We start from the raw sequence: 16,917 nt of genomic DNA, 5'->3' as shown, positions 1-16,917 counted from the left end.
CTGTTAGAAGCGTCTCTCTGAGTAATATAAATACCTCATACATCAGCAAATTGTTCCCCATTTAAATTCCCATTATAAGGACAGCACACGCTTCTCAGAGCTTTCATGGGATGTGACAAATCAGTAGCTCCGCTGCGTGTCTTTCAATAACGAAATGCAGTCTTTGTGAAGGAGGCTTCAGCGATAGAGCGGTGCGTGTCAATCCTGCTGAGATATTTAAGGGCAAATCGTGGATGGAATTATTCCAATATATAACTAACAAGCGGGTTTCAGATATGAGAGAGAACTAGAAACGGTTTCCATTGGTTTTGTCACACAACAGCCCGCTTCTGTCATTGTAGATGATAGGATACATGATGTATTTAACCTGGGATATGAGTATTAGGCATCAAAAGATTTAAGGAATTCAACGAGAATGATATGTGGATAAAAATTACAAAACCTGTTGGATTAATATTCTTTACATATATCTTGGAAACGTCAAACAAAAGACAATGTGACCATACACCGTGAAAAATTGAAAACGGGTATCCAATTTCATTTAAAATACATGTTAGGATTTATGTGGGCTTGTTCTTTTCTGCTCATATGTCTCCAAGAGGTGTTAATAAGATTTTGCATTTTCTCAAAAGTCATTTTGCAAATTAATTGTCAGTGAGAATACTTCAATTAAATCTTTTTTGGCATTTTAATGATAAAATATGACGGCTGTAATTTCATTAAACAAAACTTCAATTTATTTCTTTTCGTCATTATTTTACACATAAGAAATTTAAGATTAAAAAGTAATACTACAAACAGAAACAAAAAGGACATCAACAATAATGTTTAACAGTAAAGTGAATGTGATGGGATCCGGATATAAAAGCATTCGCACTTCATTGGTAATGATCATTGTATGTTGCTTCGGAATGATGTGTTCAAAGCCAGAAAGTAACAAAGGGCGTGTTGTTATCGCTGGATTGTTTCCAATTTCGGAGTCTGTTCCCGAGGGGCTTATTGGCCGTGGGGTGAAGCCCGCAGTGGAACTTGCTCTTCATATGATCAACAAAGAGCACTCCGTCCTTCCGCATCACACATTAGATATCATTGATAGTGATACCAAGGTACATTGTTTGTATATGTTCATATCACACTGCTCCAAATTTCAAGACCGCCGATTCTGCATTAATTACATGTACATAATGAGCCATTTGCTATTGTACTGTTTTAGTTTTTGTTTTCTATTATTTAAACTAACAATAAGGAAATTGTTATTGGAAACGAGTTTCATATTCCCCATAACCTACATCAACGTTTTAAGATTGTAGTAAAATTCATACATTTATGTTTTTATAGAAATATACAAAACTGTGGAGCAGGTGGGATTTCTTTTTTAACAAACATGCAAATCAGTGAGGCCGTCAAAGGATTACTTTATTTAGTGGAAATAACAATATTATTCTATTTAAATCATAGTTCAAGCGCCCATGTGTGTATAATTTACAAATTATCGTGTATTTCGGTAATTATCTTGTCAAAAGTGACGTTTAAAGTGTATTTGTGTTTGCAAGCAAATATCGCGTTTGTGTATTACCAAATGCTGAAAGCATATTTAAAAAAATAAAAATAGTATGATGCAATGACATACATTTTGCGTCAACTTAGACTGTGAACATGAACTTCGGTACTTTCCAATGTGAACTCCGTCTTCATGTATCCATTTAAATGTTGTAACGATGCCTTGGCTGTTAAAATTGGTAAAACTTTCAAATATGCTGCTTTAAAACGTGTAAATTTTCTACTCCTTACGACAAATACGCAAATCTGTTTTTAATATAGAGCGATTCAGAAATTATGGCTACATATGTTTTGAAAGTATCGCTGATTACAAATGTTAAACATACCTGTGTATATGTGTGAAGAAAAAATCCCATCATTTTTAATCTGTATAAATCTATTTAGCAAACGTATTAACAATATACAACATTTATTCAATGAAGTGTTTTGGAAGCGCATTACCTTTTATCAAGATTTTATTTTAATAGCATTAATGTATAAACGTGTGTCAAAACTCAGCTAATAAATGAAAGCATTGCATAATAAATAACTTTAAAAGTCGGATTTAAGAGAGCATACCATCTTAGCAAGTGTCCATATATATTTTAAAATATCGTTATGCGTCATAATGAACATAACATAAATGAATCAATAAAAATTATTACACATTGATATTAAATTTGTTCCTAATTTAGGCATATTTTTAAATAGTTTTCTTTAAGCTTAGTAAATATGGAATTGTTTAATCGAAAAAGACCTTATTCCGAATTTCACTTTCCTTAGATGCAAACACATTTGAATGTGGTTTGAACTTGTTTCACTTAATTATTCGCGTACTGACACAGGATTTTAGCTCACTTTAGTTTGCATGACATTACATTAAAAATGGAAGTAGGTTTTATTTTAATATCATTCAAATTAGAGTAAACAACTGCTTTATCAGAGTTACCAACAACTGTTGTGCTGAATAACTTGAAATAAACAAACATTTACAAACATTTAGAAGTAACGACATTTTAATTATAGTAATTATACTAGAAATTGTTGCACATATTTACTTTATTACTTACGCCCAAAGCTTATGTCGTAATAATTAATGATCTCAAGAAAAATAAGAGCTTGGAACATTGAATTAGTAGTAGCTGGTAAAGACATAATCGTTGCTTCTATGTATCAAAATTTGCTGCTTGTGGAATTAATTTCGTGGAATCGATTTTAAAGCTGTAAAGCGGATATTGCCTGGACCAGTAAATTAATATCCGCATTTACGTGCTTCAGTGGTCCCTAATAGAAAATCTAATTTGTAGCTGTGATTATGAAAATGCTCGCTTATTGCATTTCACAAGTTCGCAAGCAATTGATTGAACTTTTTAGGAAGTCTACGAAAGGCTTCTTATGTTCAGTTGTTAAACACCGTTAGGTAGTGCATTGCGTCATGAGCTATAAAGTTACTAACAAAACCTGGAAATATCTTAACACATTCGTAAGGAAACAAAAGTGGTTGATTGTGTATCGATCTTAACTTGTATATGGCTTAATTGTAAAGGTGTATTATTTAGTCTAAAGAAAACGTCCATCATATGGTTGTACAGTGCACAACAAGAAATGTACAAGCTTCAAACAAATCTTTCCATCTGAATCTTATAATGTTATGTTTTGTAAGCTTATTTATCCAATAAGATTCGTAGCATGTGCTTATTTTAGTTTCGTTTCTGTTTTCGCCTCCGAAAGTTACAATTTTGATGACAAGGTTTGTATCCAGCCATTACAGATGTTAATTGTACTCAAAATAATATTTAATATCTTTTATACTTTTTTATTTGAAATCTGACGCCATACAAGTAATTGCTTCTAACACTCAAATCGTTTGTGAATAATTTGGCCGTAATATTTATGTGTTTCTCCATAAACTAGTTGAAGCCCCAAAGTGGTTTGAATTGTCTGTACAAAGACGGTTACCACAGTCAAATTATTTATAAGGGATTGGATGACCGTTACTAGGCGGTGAACGCAGTTTCATTCATTTTTTATGTCTGCTTTGCACTTGTGTGTAATGTCTAACGCATTTGGTCTAAGTCTAAGTATTTGAAAATGTGTGCCATGCAATAAACCAGGACCGCATGTCAAGATAATGATTCTGGCTTGTTTGTGCAGCCTAACTGTGTGTTTATTTGCGCAAATAAAGAACGACCATTTAATGATCTAATATATGACGCACCAATTACTTGGAACTAATCGATGTTGGAAGTTTATTTAGAAGCCATGTACAAATATTTTTCACTATACCTGATATGTGAAACACGCTTAAATAGTAAACCCTACGATTAATAGTATGAATTAACGACACCATATGTCATACTTATTTAGTTGTTCATTTTATTTGCTTTTTGTGATAAAAGCTTTTAATAAACGACGACGAAACAACAAAATTGTGATTTTCATCATGTGTAATCAGTATTAATATTTTGTATTTATATGTATTTTCAGTGTGATATGGCCGTGGCTACTAAGTTCTTTTTCGACATGGTGGACAGCAACACCACGATGGTTTTATTGTTTGGTGATGCGTGCTCAACTGTATCGGGGCCAATAGCAGAAATATCCAAAGAGTGGAACGTTTCTCTGGTATAACATCATTGTCAGAATCAAACTCTGTATTTTACCCCATAAACCGCGAATAGTGCACACGTATGACGTAAGAACAAAAGGTTGCCAGTGCCTCCGACTTTTAATGGAATATTATCGTGATTGTAACAAACAACCGAAAATAAACAGATCATTATTATAAAAAGGTAAATCCAATTAATTAAATAAAATTGTTACAAAATCGAAATACGTTAAATGCAAACTGGCAATGAAATAAATGTCAATATGTTAAACACTGGTAGAAAGGTAAACAAAATAAGGACAATTTGTATTTGAACTAATCAAATGTATGTTATAGCCATAATACGTCTATCATTTTCATCGGTTAATTTTTGGCTGACATACTCTCAACATAACATACCAAACTTATTTTGTTCTTCTTCTTTTATAAGTTATGTTCCAGGGACATAATAAAACATGTCCCAACACTATTGTTTAATTGCATGTAATATAATTATAAGAATTAATATTAAATGTACACGCAAGAGCGCTTAACAAATGTATATTAAATATACGTTGCTAGTCGTAATGCATATCAAATTAGTATGTTGTTGACTTAATTACAATTATTGTATTCAATACGAATACCGATATTTGTCAATATTGGTGACGACACTTCAAACAAGACCCAATTAAAGATCTTACAGATATCGGAATTTAAATAATTCTACCAACATTAATCCAATTAATAAACTTTTAGCGGAAGCAACTTTATTCTAAGTCTCGATGTTATCGCAGAGCAAATGATTCAAATAAATCTTGGCATTTTGACATTTCGTTTGGTGACAAAATTTGCTCTATGTTAGAAATCGATTCCACTATAGGAGCGGCTAAGGTTTGGACCTGTTATCTTAATTTGAAATGTATCCACAGCCGCGCGTAATAGTGATAAATACAACATCGTGAAAAATTTAACACACAAGAACGATAAATAAAACAAAACAAACACAGGTGCTTAAAAACAATTTCAAAATGATCATCCCTGGGTAAAAAATACGTATTTTACTTATTGCATCATTTTCCGATTCTGATAATAAAATCGTTTACATATATTCTAACAAATGTAACTGCTAATTCCTTACTCAAACAGCCCACAGAACAGTTGTTATTATGTGGCTCTAACGTGTCTTTATCATTAAGTGATCAAATAGTTATGAAATACAATAATTACACTTTTTTTTATAAATTTGAATAACGATGCGTTAAATTTTATTGTTTCTCAAACTTGTATGTTTTGTGATTTATTATAGGCTAAGTGTTTGTATTCCTTTCAACGTGTCTGAAAGTCCATTTCTGAACAATAATTGTTCCAAAGCGGTGATCACAGCTGTATTCACGATTTTATGTTAAATTTCGTGTCGTATGTATTGTATAGTCAATCTGTCAATTATAACACATACAAACAAACTAACGGATAAGATAGTCCCTCATTATCTGTATAGTGTATATTGTAATATATGCGATTTTATAATTTTAGAAAATTGAGTTTAAACCTATGTATTTTAACCTATTTATTTTGGCTCGATTGCATAGAAAGCCTAAGACTTATTTGAAACGCTCTTGAGTCAGTTTGCTATGAATAGAACCTGTAGTTGGTGTATATGGGGGAAATCTGAAGAACGCTCCCACAGAGGATATCGAACCCGTGACCTCCCGATTGCTAGGCGGACACCATAACCCCATTACCACTGCGAACTAAAATTTTAGAGCAGATGTCTTATAAAATCGAAAACATATATTTTTGACACTTGCATTTCAATGCAGTTGTCATACGCTGACATGGACCCGGCCCTCTCTGACAGAAAGAAGTATCACAATTTCTACAGAACTGTCCCCAGCGACAACGATTTTAACCCTGCCCGCCTGGCTTTGCTGAAAACATTTAATTGGACAACTGTGGGGACCATATTTCAAAGCGTTTCCAAAGGAACTGCCAGATATGGTCATGTAAGCTCCATCACCATATCTTATTTCGGCCTTTTTTAAATTCGACTGTGTCAAGATAAATATATTGAAGCCCGCGTCCTGTTACACTAATATATGCAGTAGTAAAAAAGCAGCAATGGTGATAATTCGACTGTTAGACAGAAGCCAAACCGAGTTTTAAGAGCTATAAATACAGAGTTAAATTAGTTCATGTTTTGTTTATATTTGTTTAAGGAAAAATAAAAATATTATCGTAGTAGTTGGTTATATTTGCCTAATCATGTAATAACATACATATAGAAAGTGTAACTCTTATCATTCGTATACAAATACGCTGATGTATTTTCTATTGGAAGGCCCATAACCACTTAGTTTCCGCGTTGGAAAAGGAAGGTATTAACGTGGTGAAATCGGTCGCTTTCGTCGATGACCCGGAACAAGCCATTCAGGAACTCAAGGTTGTAACAAACACAAACGGTGACAAAACACACTTTGTTATACTTAAATTCCCATTTATTGTAAATGAGATGACGTGTTCTCTGTTGCCATGTTTTTATTGCTAGTAATTGTTGCTAGTAAAATTTGCTTTCAGAGAAATGATGTGCGGATTATTATTGGAAACTTTGATGAAAAGATGGCTAGACGCGTCTTTTGTCAGGTAGGTTTATTTTATGCTAAAAATGATAAAACTATATGCATCCTGACCGTAAACGAAACATACACAGAGTGAAACGAAAATATAACCCAGCTTAATTTATACATTCAAATTTGTTATTTCATTTCCGATATCACGCGAGTCTAACAGCAGAAAACATTGATATTTTTTGACGGATTAATTATTATTGATGCTTCTGAAATACAAAGGCATGAACGTCAATTGAAATAATAAAACCTGTTTGATTCTGTTTGAGGCTACGTCAATCGCTGATATTTTACGACGTGCTACCAATTGAGACTGGTTAATGCCAAGATGAAAGAAGCGATTGTATAGGTCATAAACAGTTCGAAGGCATTTGGTCCGCCGTGAAAAACCACCTATGCAAATTAAATAATATATATTCGTATTCAGATTTTGTTAATGTGTGTGCGTTAAATCCAACTGTGTGGGGTGATTCCAGTCAACGATTTTATTATAAAACACGAAATTTGTGATCTTTGAATCTGGATTAGGTTGTCGATGGTGTTATCCTTCATAATATTCATAATATTTCACAATTATGTAATTTGGTTTTCAAACGGTTGTATATCATTTGATTTGGAACCATTACACCACACCTTTATGAATAATTTTAAATTTCAGGCCTACTCAAATCAAATGTATGGTGCCAAATACCAGTGGATTATTGTCGGGGGCTACCCACAAGACTGGTGGATGGCTGAGGATGCGCAATTCAACTTAACCTGTTCTGCAGCACAACTGAACGACTCAATTCAGGGTTACATCTCCACGGATGTCCTTCCACTTAGTACTAGCACTAGAAAGACAGAGTCGGGTCTAGTATGTACCATGCAATTATGTTACACATTAATATTTGCTAATAGCCTATGGACTTCTCACAAAAGTGGTAACGATACATAAATATTCTTTAACTGAGGCTGTTTTGTTTTCCATATTTATACGCGAGAATTGAACAAAGAATGTTCTAAACCTTTCTTGAATACACCAAATGACTTATTTTTTTATTCATACTTACTGCGTTTTAATCTGAAATAATACGCAGACTGTTCCAAGTTTCATCCTCTTTATCAGAATCTTCATCATTGAATGTGTTAAAGCAGGTATGCTTCTAATAGATGGGTTCAGTAAAAGATGCATTATTTTACAATTAATCAAACTATTGCAGACTTCATCAGAATACTTTAAAGAATATCAGAAGTACCTGCTGCAACACGGCAGTCCATACAGCAAGTACCACGGGTACGCATTTGACGGAGTCTGGGTCATTGCCAAGGCTGTAGATGCAGTCATTAGGAAGGCAGTAGGGAATGGATTGCCGCCTACACTTACCAATAATCTCTTCCGAGGCGACCACCTTGCAATTGCTCTAAATAGCACGGATTTTAGAGGTGTTACGGTAACCATGTAACTAACACGTGTTTACTTGTGTCATTGTTTTTGCGTCGTCAAATAGCTAAATGCAAACTATTAATAACAGTGCACCTATGCAATTATGATTTTAAATAGCATTTTGGTATTTACGACACAGTGGAACTATAATCGTATGCTATAATTAGCTGACTAGCGGATGGAAGGTATAATTTATTTCTAATAATGTTTATGTTGTAAAATTATGTTTGTACGTATTTTGGAAATCCACGCATATATTTTAATTCTGCGTTATTTTTTATTTACATTCAGATAATTGCAGTCACGAGCATGATAAATTTGCGTAACCGTATAATGCCTGGAATTTCGCATATGCATGCATGCTTAACTTTAAAGGCAGTTTTTCTAACAAGGAAACAATATTTTGCAGGGACGTATCCGCTTCAACGGCGGTGACAGGGTGGGATCTATTTTAGTGGAACAGTACCAAGGTAACTAAATGTTTTTGCATAAAACCTCGACACAATTAACAGATTACTGTGTATATTATCTGATAGTCAGCCGCATGACCTTGGCGCATAATTACTTTTATTAAATGTATGTACATGTAATATGACGAGGTCGTGTTTTCATTTAATTAAAGAAATTAATTTTAATCATTTTGATCGCTTTGTTGTATATAACATTATGTATTTGCAGGAGATTATATGGTAAAGATATACGAATACCATCGTATAACTGATGTTTTGACTTATAAATGCCAAGATTGTAGACCTCTTATTTTCCAAGGTAAGTTACATAAGTGATAAATAGATTAACTAAATGCTTCTTTGACGTCAAGATAAAATAATTCTTATGAAATTAAATGAAGATGATAACGAATGTTCACCAATTGGTTCGATAATTATTAAAACTTTAAATTGTCGGTGATTATCTTGCGATCTTTTGTTCGAATGTTTGATATAATTAAAGAAAACATTTGAACCAGCATGATTATTAATTGTTTATTATGAATAATAAATTAAATTGTAAACAATCATTCAGGCAGAGGTCCGCCTATCGATCGGAAGCATGTACGCGAGGAGTTCCGACGGATTCCACAGGGAATATACTACGGCATGTGTACCCTGTCCGGACTGGGCATCATCATGTCCATCTTTTTCCTAGCCGTTAATATCTGGTTCCGCGAACACAGGTACGAACACTGCCATTACCCGACTATTAATTGTAATACAAATTCAACATCATTTAATATGTTATGAGATTTTAGGTCAATTATTTCGATTGAATTTAATATATTTTCTGTTTAGAATAATACAAAAGCCACTGTAATAATGAGGTACATGTAGCTGTATGTTGAAATGTGTATATTTGTTATTTGAACAGACTTATTTGTCTTTCCGTTTGGGACTTAACAATTGTGTATATATGTACGATCAGTACCGTGTGATGTACATGTTTGTAATGATTTAAACTTGTTGATCGTTGTCTTCATCTTGATGAAATTGATAGATCGTTTTTGTCCTAATAACTTAGACCGTTGCAGGTACATAAAGATGTCTTCCCCAAACCTTAACAACATTATCATTGTGGGATGTATCATGACCTACCTCAGCGTCTTCTTACTTGGAACGGACGGAGGTGTCATTGACATTCATTATCTTGGCTACATGTGTACAGTACGTGGCTTCACACCTAGTCACGGCTGGCAGCCTTTTTAATTATAACAATTAAATGGTTCGTCTGTTAGGATAACATTTACAATAAATACTCGTATTCATAAGAACCTTATTACTGTTTAAAGTGAAACATAACCTATCTACAATCGGTCAGTAATATGAATATATTTTTTCCGCCATTTGTACAGATACTAGCAGAATACATCTGATTTTAGATGTGTATATATGTTTTACTTCCGACGATAACGTTTTATAACAGTGGTTGTATTACAGTCTCGTGCCTGGGTGCTTTCCATTGGTTTCACTTTAGCTTTCGGAGCAATGTTCTCCAAGACATGGCGAGTTCATTCCATATTTACAAATATTAAACTTCATAAAAAGGTAATGACATGTCATTCAACCGAAAGTTTCTAAAAAAATTAGCAACTAGTAGTCTCATTCAATCATAACGTATGCAAATGATATTATATATTGTATCACGGGTTATACATCTTTCGAACAATGTTATCGTTAATGATTTTTGGATTTATAGTCGTTTTAAAACAAATTGTAAATATATTAACAATAATCGATAATCATGGGTAAATACATAATCACAACGAGAATGTTTCCAATTCTATTTTTTCTAGGTTATCAAAGATTACAAATTGATTATGGTTGTGACCATATTATTGTTTCTTGACGCTGCAATCCTTGTGTCTTGGCAAATCATAGATCCTCTTCGTACATCCGTCAAACATCTAGCCGTCCTGGTATGCGATTTATTGAAGTGAATTACATTACAGCTTAATAACGTTACATGCATTAACTCATGTTTCGAACTAAACAAACGTTTCCATGATGTTGTTTTATTTTGTTAGGTGTGTGCAATATATAACGTCTTTATTTGTGTGTAAATAGGTTGAAGGCGATTTGGATATCATACCAATCGTTGAATATTGTAGCAGTGAACGAATGACCATATGGCTTGTGCTCATATATGCGTACAAGGGATTGCTTTTGGTATGTTAGGGTTGGATAAGTTTTGTATAAAACACGTAAATTAGAAAAAAAATCAATATATTATGATGTTATGGAGTAATGCCATGGTTACTTTATGATAAGGTGTAGTTAAAATAATGATGTTTTAAAATATAATGTTGTATACGGTAGACATGCCATTTCGTTTAATGTATACAATATTTTCATATTTGTCAGTAGGTCCTGATAGTTTCGTCTAAAACACGAAAGACGTATCAAAATAATACGTTATTTCAAATCAGCTTTTTATGTAGGTGTTCGGTTGTTTCCTCGCTTGGGAGACGCGTCAGGTGACCATTCCGGCACTGAACGACTCCAAGTACATCGGCATGAGCGTCTATAATGTGGTAATCACATGCGTTTGCGGTGCCGCCGTGTCCTTTCTCATCAATGACCAGCCAACATCCTCTCTCGTTATCATCGGTCTCTTCATTATCTTCAGTACAACCGTCACATTGTGTCTTGTCTTTGTCCCAAAGGTTGGCCATGTTTTTATTGTTGTACTATTTGTCTTTGTTTCATAAATAGACAATTCATTATTGGCTTTATTTTCCAAGAAAACATTCAACAGTTCCTTGGGTAGCAAGCATATTTGCGTTTCTCCAAGAATGCTTCAATGTTTGAAATAATTTTTTAAATCAACGAAACTGTATTACTTAGCCTTAGTTTAAACCTATTTATTTTAGCTCGATTGCATCGAAAGCCTAAGGCTTATATAAACGCTCTCGAGTCCGTTTCCTGGGCCTAGAACCAGTACTTGGTGTCTTTGGGGGAGATCTAAAGAACGCTCCCACGGTGGGGATCGAACCCGTGACCTCCCGGTCGCTAGGCGGACACCATATCCATTACACCACGGCGACCTTAAACTTAGCCTTTATTGTCTTTTCTACTACATTGTTATGTTTGTTATATATCTGTTACTTTGTCAAACTTTTAATTCAGATTGTTGAACTGCAACGCGACCCAACCGGGGAGGAAAGGCGAATTCGTGCCAAGCTTCAGAAGCCAAAGAAACAAACGAGCAGTGATGATGCGACTATAGATCTGCATCGGCGCAACGAGGAGCTGCAGGAAGAGAACATCAAATTCAGAGCAATTATTGCTGATGTTAGTGACATATACCACTATTTGTTCATTTTCGTCAGTACCATCATAAGCGTCAAAATCATTACTATCGTCAGTCAATTGGTTGAAGTACCTTTTGTTATGCCTGTTATTTTTTGTTTATGTCTAGCGTTCTATGAACCATATACATACGAGAGATTATTCGTATTTTATAGAAAATGCGTGCGCTGCAAAGTCTTATGGAGCAATTAGGGAAAGATCCAAACGAATTGCAGTACCTCGGCAAAAGTCCTATTCATAAAAAGGTTGTCGAACTGCGACTGGCGAAGCCTTCGCCCAGTAAAATATCCTCAGGTAGTACTAAACATACACATTTAATGCCTTACAGTTGTCATTATTTGAATGGAGTAATGTCTTCATGTCACGCCTATTGTTCAGTTGTTTATCACGCGATTGAAATAACAAACACTTGAAGCAGAGTTAAGTATTCAGTACACGACTTGTTTTAGGGTCCGAAATCGACAACGGGTCTGTGTGCTCTGATACAAGTTTCGGGTCTGAGGTCTGGTCATATCAGAGACATCCGAATGTGTATGTCCGACGAAAGAGAAGTTTTACTTCCATGGACTCGACGGAAGATAACGGGTTTGTTAAAACATAGCATTCAACTTCAGTATATTACTCTTTACATGATACATACACATATGAGTATATAAAAACGTGTTAAAAATATATATCCGAAAACGTCGCATTTTGATATGCTAAGTATTCTGCTTGAACAAAAAAGATTTCGTTTAGAAAACAAGGATTGACGAAATGCAACTCAGTCAAGACGTGTAAAAGTGAAATAGAAGAAGACGTCGAAGACGAAGATGATGACGTTTTTGGAGGGGTATATTGTGGACCATCAGACAATCGAAATTCTATCAAACTCAAAACTATTCGTTTAGAAAATGGACGGTAATAATATAAAAATTCAAATGTTTTTCAACATTCACATAAATAGTCACTATGATATTTATAAACTCATATTTAAACATATATAAATATATACCACAATAAAGAGGATAGAAACGAATTGGTACAAATTATTTTGCCGAAAAAGTAAAATATTGATTGTTGTCCTAATGTGTCTTTCAGAGCCAAGTCCATAACGGAAGTCGTTCCATTAGTGCACGACTTTTCCAATAAGACATATAAGACGACGGATAACGAGGCTCGCTTACCAATTACTGGTAACATAACGATCGGTTCTGGTAAGTGATCGTAGGTTTGCGGCGGAATGACATAGTGATTTTTTGATCTCGAGTCCATAAATAATGGAATTTATGAATGGAAATAAATGGTTTGTCATATATTTACATTTTCAAGTTTTAAATTTTGATACGCATGGTTTATTGTTTGTCTTGAAACAATTGTGTAACATGCTACTGTGTTATCTAATATATTTTGAATATTATTACTAGCGCTCACTTTTACGATATAACAATTGGTCTCTGATAAATGCAAAAGAATGTTACAATTAACATATGCTTTATTTTGTATACTAACACCAATGCATGATGTAATGTACGCATTTGAATCGGATGCCTTACTAACACAAACTACTAACAAATTGCTTGCTGCATGTATGCTTGACCGTTTAATAAATAAGCATACGTAACAGAAAATGTGAAAGCTGCCATTTAATCCGAGGAATGAGGACATCACTTCTTTTCAGAGAATGGCACAGAACGTGGTCGGAAGACAGCGTTGCTGTCATAAAATGTAACCATGTTTGTTGTGCATGAGTTATTAAGTATGTTTTAACCACAGTAATTTAAATGTGTTTTGATTTATAGTGTATTCTTAGCGATTTTGCTGCTTTATTTGTTTAATTTTGTTTTCAAGATTATTATAATAAGAACTCGACTATATAAAAGTATATATTGTTATTTATTATATAACTTTTTTTATTTACGCTATAGCTGTCATAAAATGAAATATAGTAAATACATGTTATTATTTATTTTTTTTATTGGACATCAATCTTTCAGAAATTAAAAATAACATTTTTGGCTGAGGTTTCCAAGGAATCGATTTAAACCATAAACTAACAAAATGTCGTATTGTTCAAGAATATCCTTACTAATTAAATCTCATTTATTTGAGTTTTATTTATTATTTGCTAACAATACATAATGAATGTTAAATTGACTGTATAAGCATGTTCATAATGTCGATCGCCGTCGTCTTGGTATGATTACATGAGCAATGTGAATGGCTTTGTGTATGTGCAAAAATTGTTGTTCAAACAACTAACACAGATTTCGTATGCAATTGTCGACCAAGATTTACTTTCAGCTGAGTCATCTTAAAAACAGTAGCTTCTTTTTACAAGAAAATAATAGCCTATTATGTGCAACCGTTTAAATTATTGTAACATTTTCGTTTAATATATTTTTGAATTATATAATTAATTATTTACTATTTTTTGTTCAGTCAGGAAAAGCATCGACAACTTGACCAGTAATGATTGTGATCCAAGACCCGCTGGGCTATTAGGAAACAGGCGAAAGATTCGGCACATCTCCTTTCTTTTCCCTGACAACAACGTTGATGTGGTGCAACGGTCTCATAGCGCTATTGAACCCATGAGTGTGGACCCATCTATCTCTTTTTTGTCCTCTGAAAATAGAGGCGCACCATTCGCATCAAAAGAGGCGAACATTTCATGCGACATAATCGAACACATATAGATTTAAAAGATACAATTATCAACATATTTATATTAATTCAAAAGTGTATGTTTATGTTTTTAATATGAGAAACATCTACATGGGTGCTTATTGTTGTAACTTAATATGCCTATTTAATTTAGTTAGTGATAAAATTTTTAACATGGTTTGTATTCGATGGAGCTCTTTAATCTTTTTATAAACAATTGCTACATGATCAAGAGGGAATATACGCAACCACTGGTTCATCCTTATTGATTCAGATAACGTTTCATTAACACAATGGAATGCAACATGTTTTGTGCATTTACTTTTGTGCAACAGTACTGTGCTATGTTGAACGGGATAAACTCGTGACATCTTTGACCGAACATGTCACGTGTATTCGTTTTTAGTCGTTAAAAATGACAAGCGCTTAAAACAAAAATCGTACTGAAAAATAAATTTGCTTATATAACTTGATAGAATAAAAAACAGCCGCATTAAATAAACAAAAAACAAAATGACAATAAATTAATCATTATTTGTTCTATCCGTTTTGACAAAAACACTAATTTGTCAACAATCGCATTTATGATACATTATTTATCACACAACTTGTGTGACTGGTTTTCATCCCAGTTTCTAAGTATTTCAAAGTAGCGGTAAAACACAGCTTTCAAACGTAAGTTTTTCTTGCATTTACATTTGCAAGCCTGTTGATTTTTAATGGGTAAAGAAAGCTTTTAAAAATGACTGCCTGAAAGTGATGGATTTGAATCACAACGTATGTTTCTACAGCAAAACTCAGCAGATACATTCGACACATTTTGCAGTTTCAAGTATTTAGGGCGAATGTATAACACATTGTGACATTATCGATCAGTGACAAACTTTAACAATGCTTGAAATATGTCGTTTGAACACATTATAAGCACTGCGCTAAAAATGGTAATGATGGATTTTTTCAAAAACATCATCAATTCCAAATTGCGACCATCACTTGTATAAGGACTTTCTGTCAAAGAATGCTTACGGCTGAATGTTCATGTTTGTTCTGTTTTATCAGACATATACGTCTAGAAGGCAAATTGGGATTTCTCAAATGAGATGAAAGTCACGAACAAATAACTTATTTCGTGTGGCTGTTCTTATTCTTCCGATATGTGTTAACTAATTTGGAATTTCATTAGCAACCTTACATACGATGGTGGAAATACATCGCTGAGAAAATAGTTGTTGGTATTTCATTTCCCTTACAATATTTTCGTTAAAGTAACATTTATAACTGTAACCGATAATGAAGATGTTAACACACGAATTACTTTCTCAACAAGAATCGACAGTTATTGTTACCCCTTTGAAAAAGAGGATTATTGTTTTGCTGGATGTCGGTTGGTCGGTTTGTGTGTCTGTATGTCGGTAGACAAAATCGGTTCCGATAAATGACTCGGGAACGTTTGACCAATGGGCTTGATACTGTACATGTGCATTGGCCTTGGGCCGGAAATGACCCCTTTTTGAATAGGGGTCACTAGTTCGACGGTTAAGGGCACTGTCACCTTAAGTGTGAAAGTTGTTTCCAATTAATACATTGTCAACCTATTGACCGATAGGTTTGATAATTCCTATGTGCAGTTTTCTTGGACAACACATGGTCCATTTCGAAATCGGAGTCACTAGGTCAAAGGTAATGTTTACTGACACAATAATATTGAAACTCTAATTTGATATGTAAGTAATGTAGGTTGACTCAAGCACCAAAATCAGGCAATTATCTGCAAGAGTTGATGTAAAAAGTCCGAAAAACTGTTACTCTAGAGAATAATCCAATTGCAGTATTTTTGCAGTCGTCATGAAGAAGACTTACACAATAAACGGCAGTTACATATCTCAAAACGTTCAAGAAAAACTACGGAAAATGGTGTGCCGTACGTACGGGCAATCGGGCGGACAGTCCTATTACTATATGGCATTATACCGGGGACATACAAAGTGCCAGGTATTATTTTACTTCTACAAATGACATGCTGGATTTGAATTTAGTTATATTCGACTAAAAAATCCTATCAAAAGGCAGTGTTAACCATAATTATATCAGTTGAACGATCGTCGGAAGCAAAATGAGATTTCCGGATTTATTAAGTGGATTATATTTTAGGCACAAAAAAATTCTGAGATGTTCAATTCAGAAATGTCAAATTATCCTCAAGGAAATAATAAGTTTAAACTTAATAAGTTTTTTATTTCATAATAATGCTGTTAAACGGTTAAAATAAACCAGGTTTGTTTAATGCTA

The 16,917-nt window shown here is 33.8% G+C and overlaps 2 protein-coding genes across 2 annotated transcripts; both read left to right on the top strand.

Moving 5' to 3' along the window:
* The first annotated feature begins 911 nt into the window (after window positions 1–911).
* Window positions 912–12,050, top strand: LOC127846198 (gamma-aminobutyric acid type B receptor subunit 2-like). The gene is made up of 16 exons (XM_052377403.1): window positions 912–1,106; window positions 4,027–4,164; window positions 5,950–6,127; window positions 6,639–6,769; window positions 7,412–7,609; window positions 7,956–8,186; window positions 8,589–8,649; window positions 8,858–8,947; window positions 9,203–9,353; window positions 9,705–9,837; window positions 10,111–10,218; window positions 10,467–10,589; window positions 10,738–10,839; window positions 11,112–11,336; window positions 11,800–11,964; window positions 12,003–12,050. The coding sequence occupies exons 1-16, from the start codon at window positions 912–914 to the stop codon at window positions 12,048–12,050; spliced, it is 2,277 nt and encodes a 758-aa protein (XP_052233363.1).
* Window positions 12,051–12,154: 104 nt separating this feature from the next.
* Window positions 12,155–14,764, top strand: LOC127867974 (uncharacterized). Its single transcript, XM_052409510.1, has 6 exons — window positions 12,155–12,276; window positions 12,432–12,567; window positions 12,721–12,882; window positions 13,063–13,178; window positions 13,643–13,689; window positions 14,404–14,764. Exons 1-5 carry the CDS (start codon window positions 12,162–12,164, stop codon window positions 13,684–13,686), a joined length of 573 nt encoding a protein of 190 aa, XP_052265470.1. The 5' UTR covers window positions 12,155–12,161; the 3' UTR covers window positions 13,687–13,689; window positions 14,404–14,764.
* Window positions 14,765–16,917: the final 2,153 nt, after the last annotated feature.

This window comes from Dreissena polymorpha, chromosome 1 (genome assembly GCF_020536995.1).
Source record: "Dreissena polymorpha isolate Duluth1 chromosome 1, UMN_Dpol_1.0, whole genome shotgun sequence".
Taxonomy (NCBI): domain Eukaryota; kingdom Metazoa; phylum Mollusca; class Bivalvia; order Myida; family Dreissenidae; genus Dreissena; species Dreissena polymorpha.
This window is presented reverse-complemented; position numbering and strand designations above follow the sequence as displayed.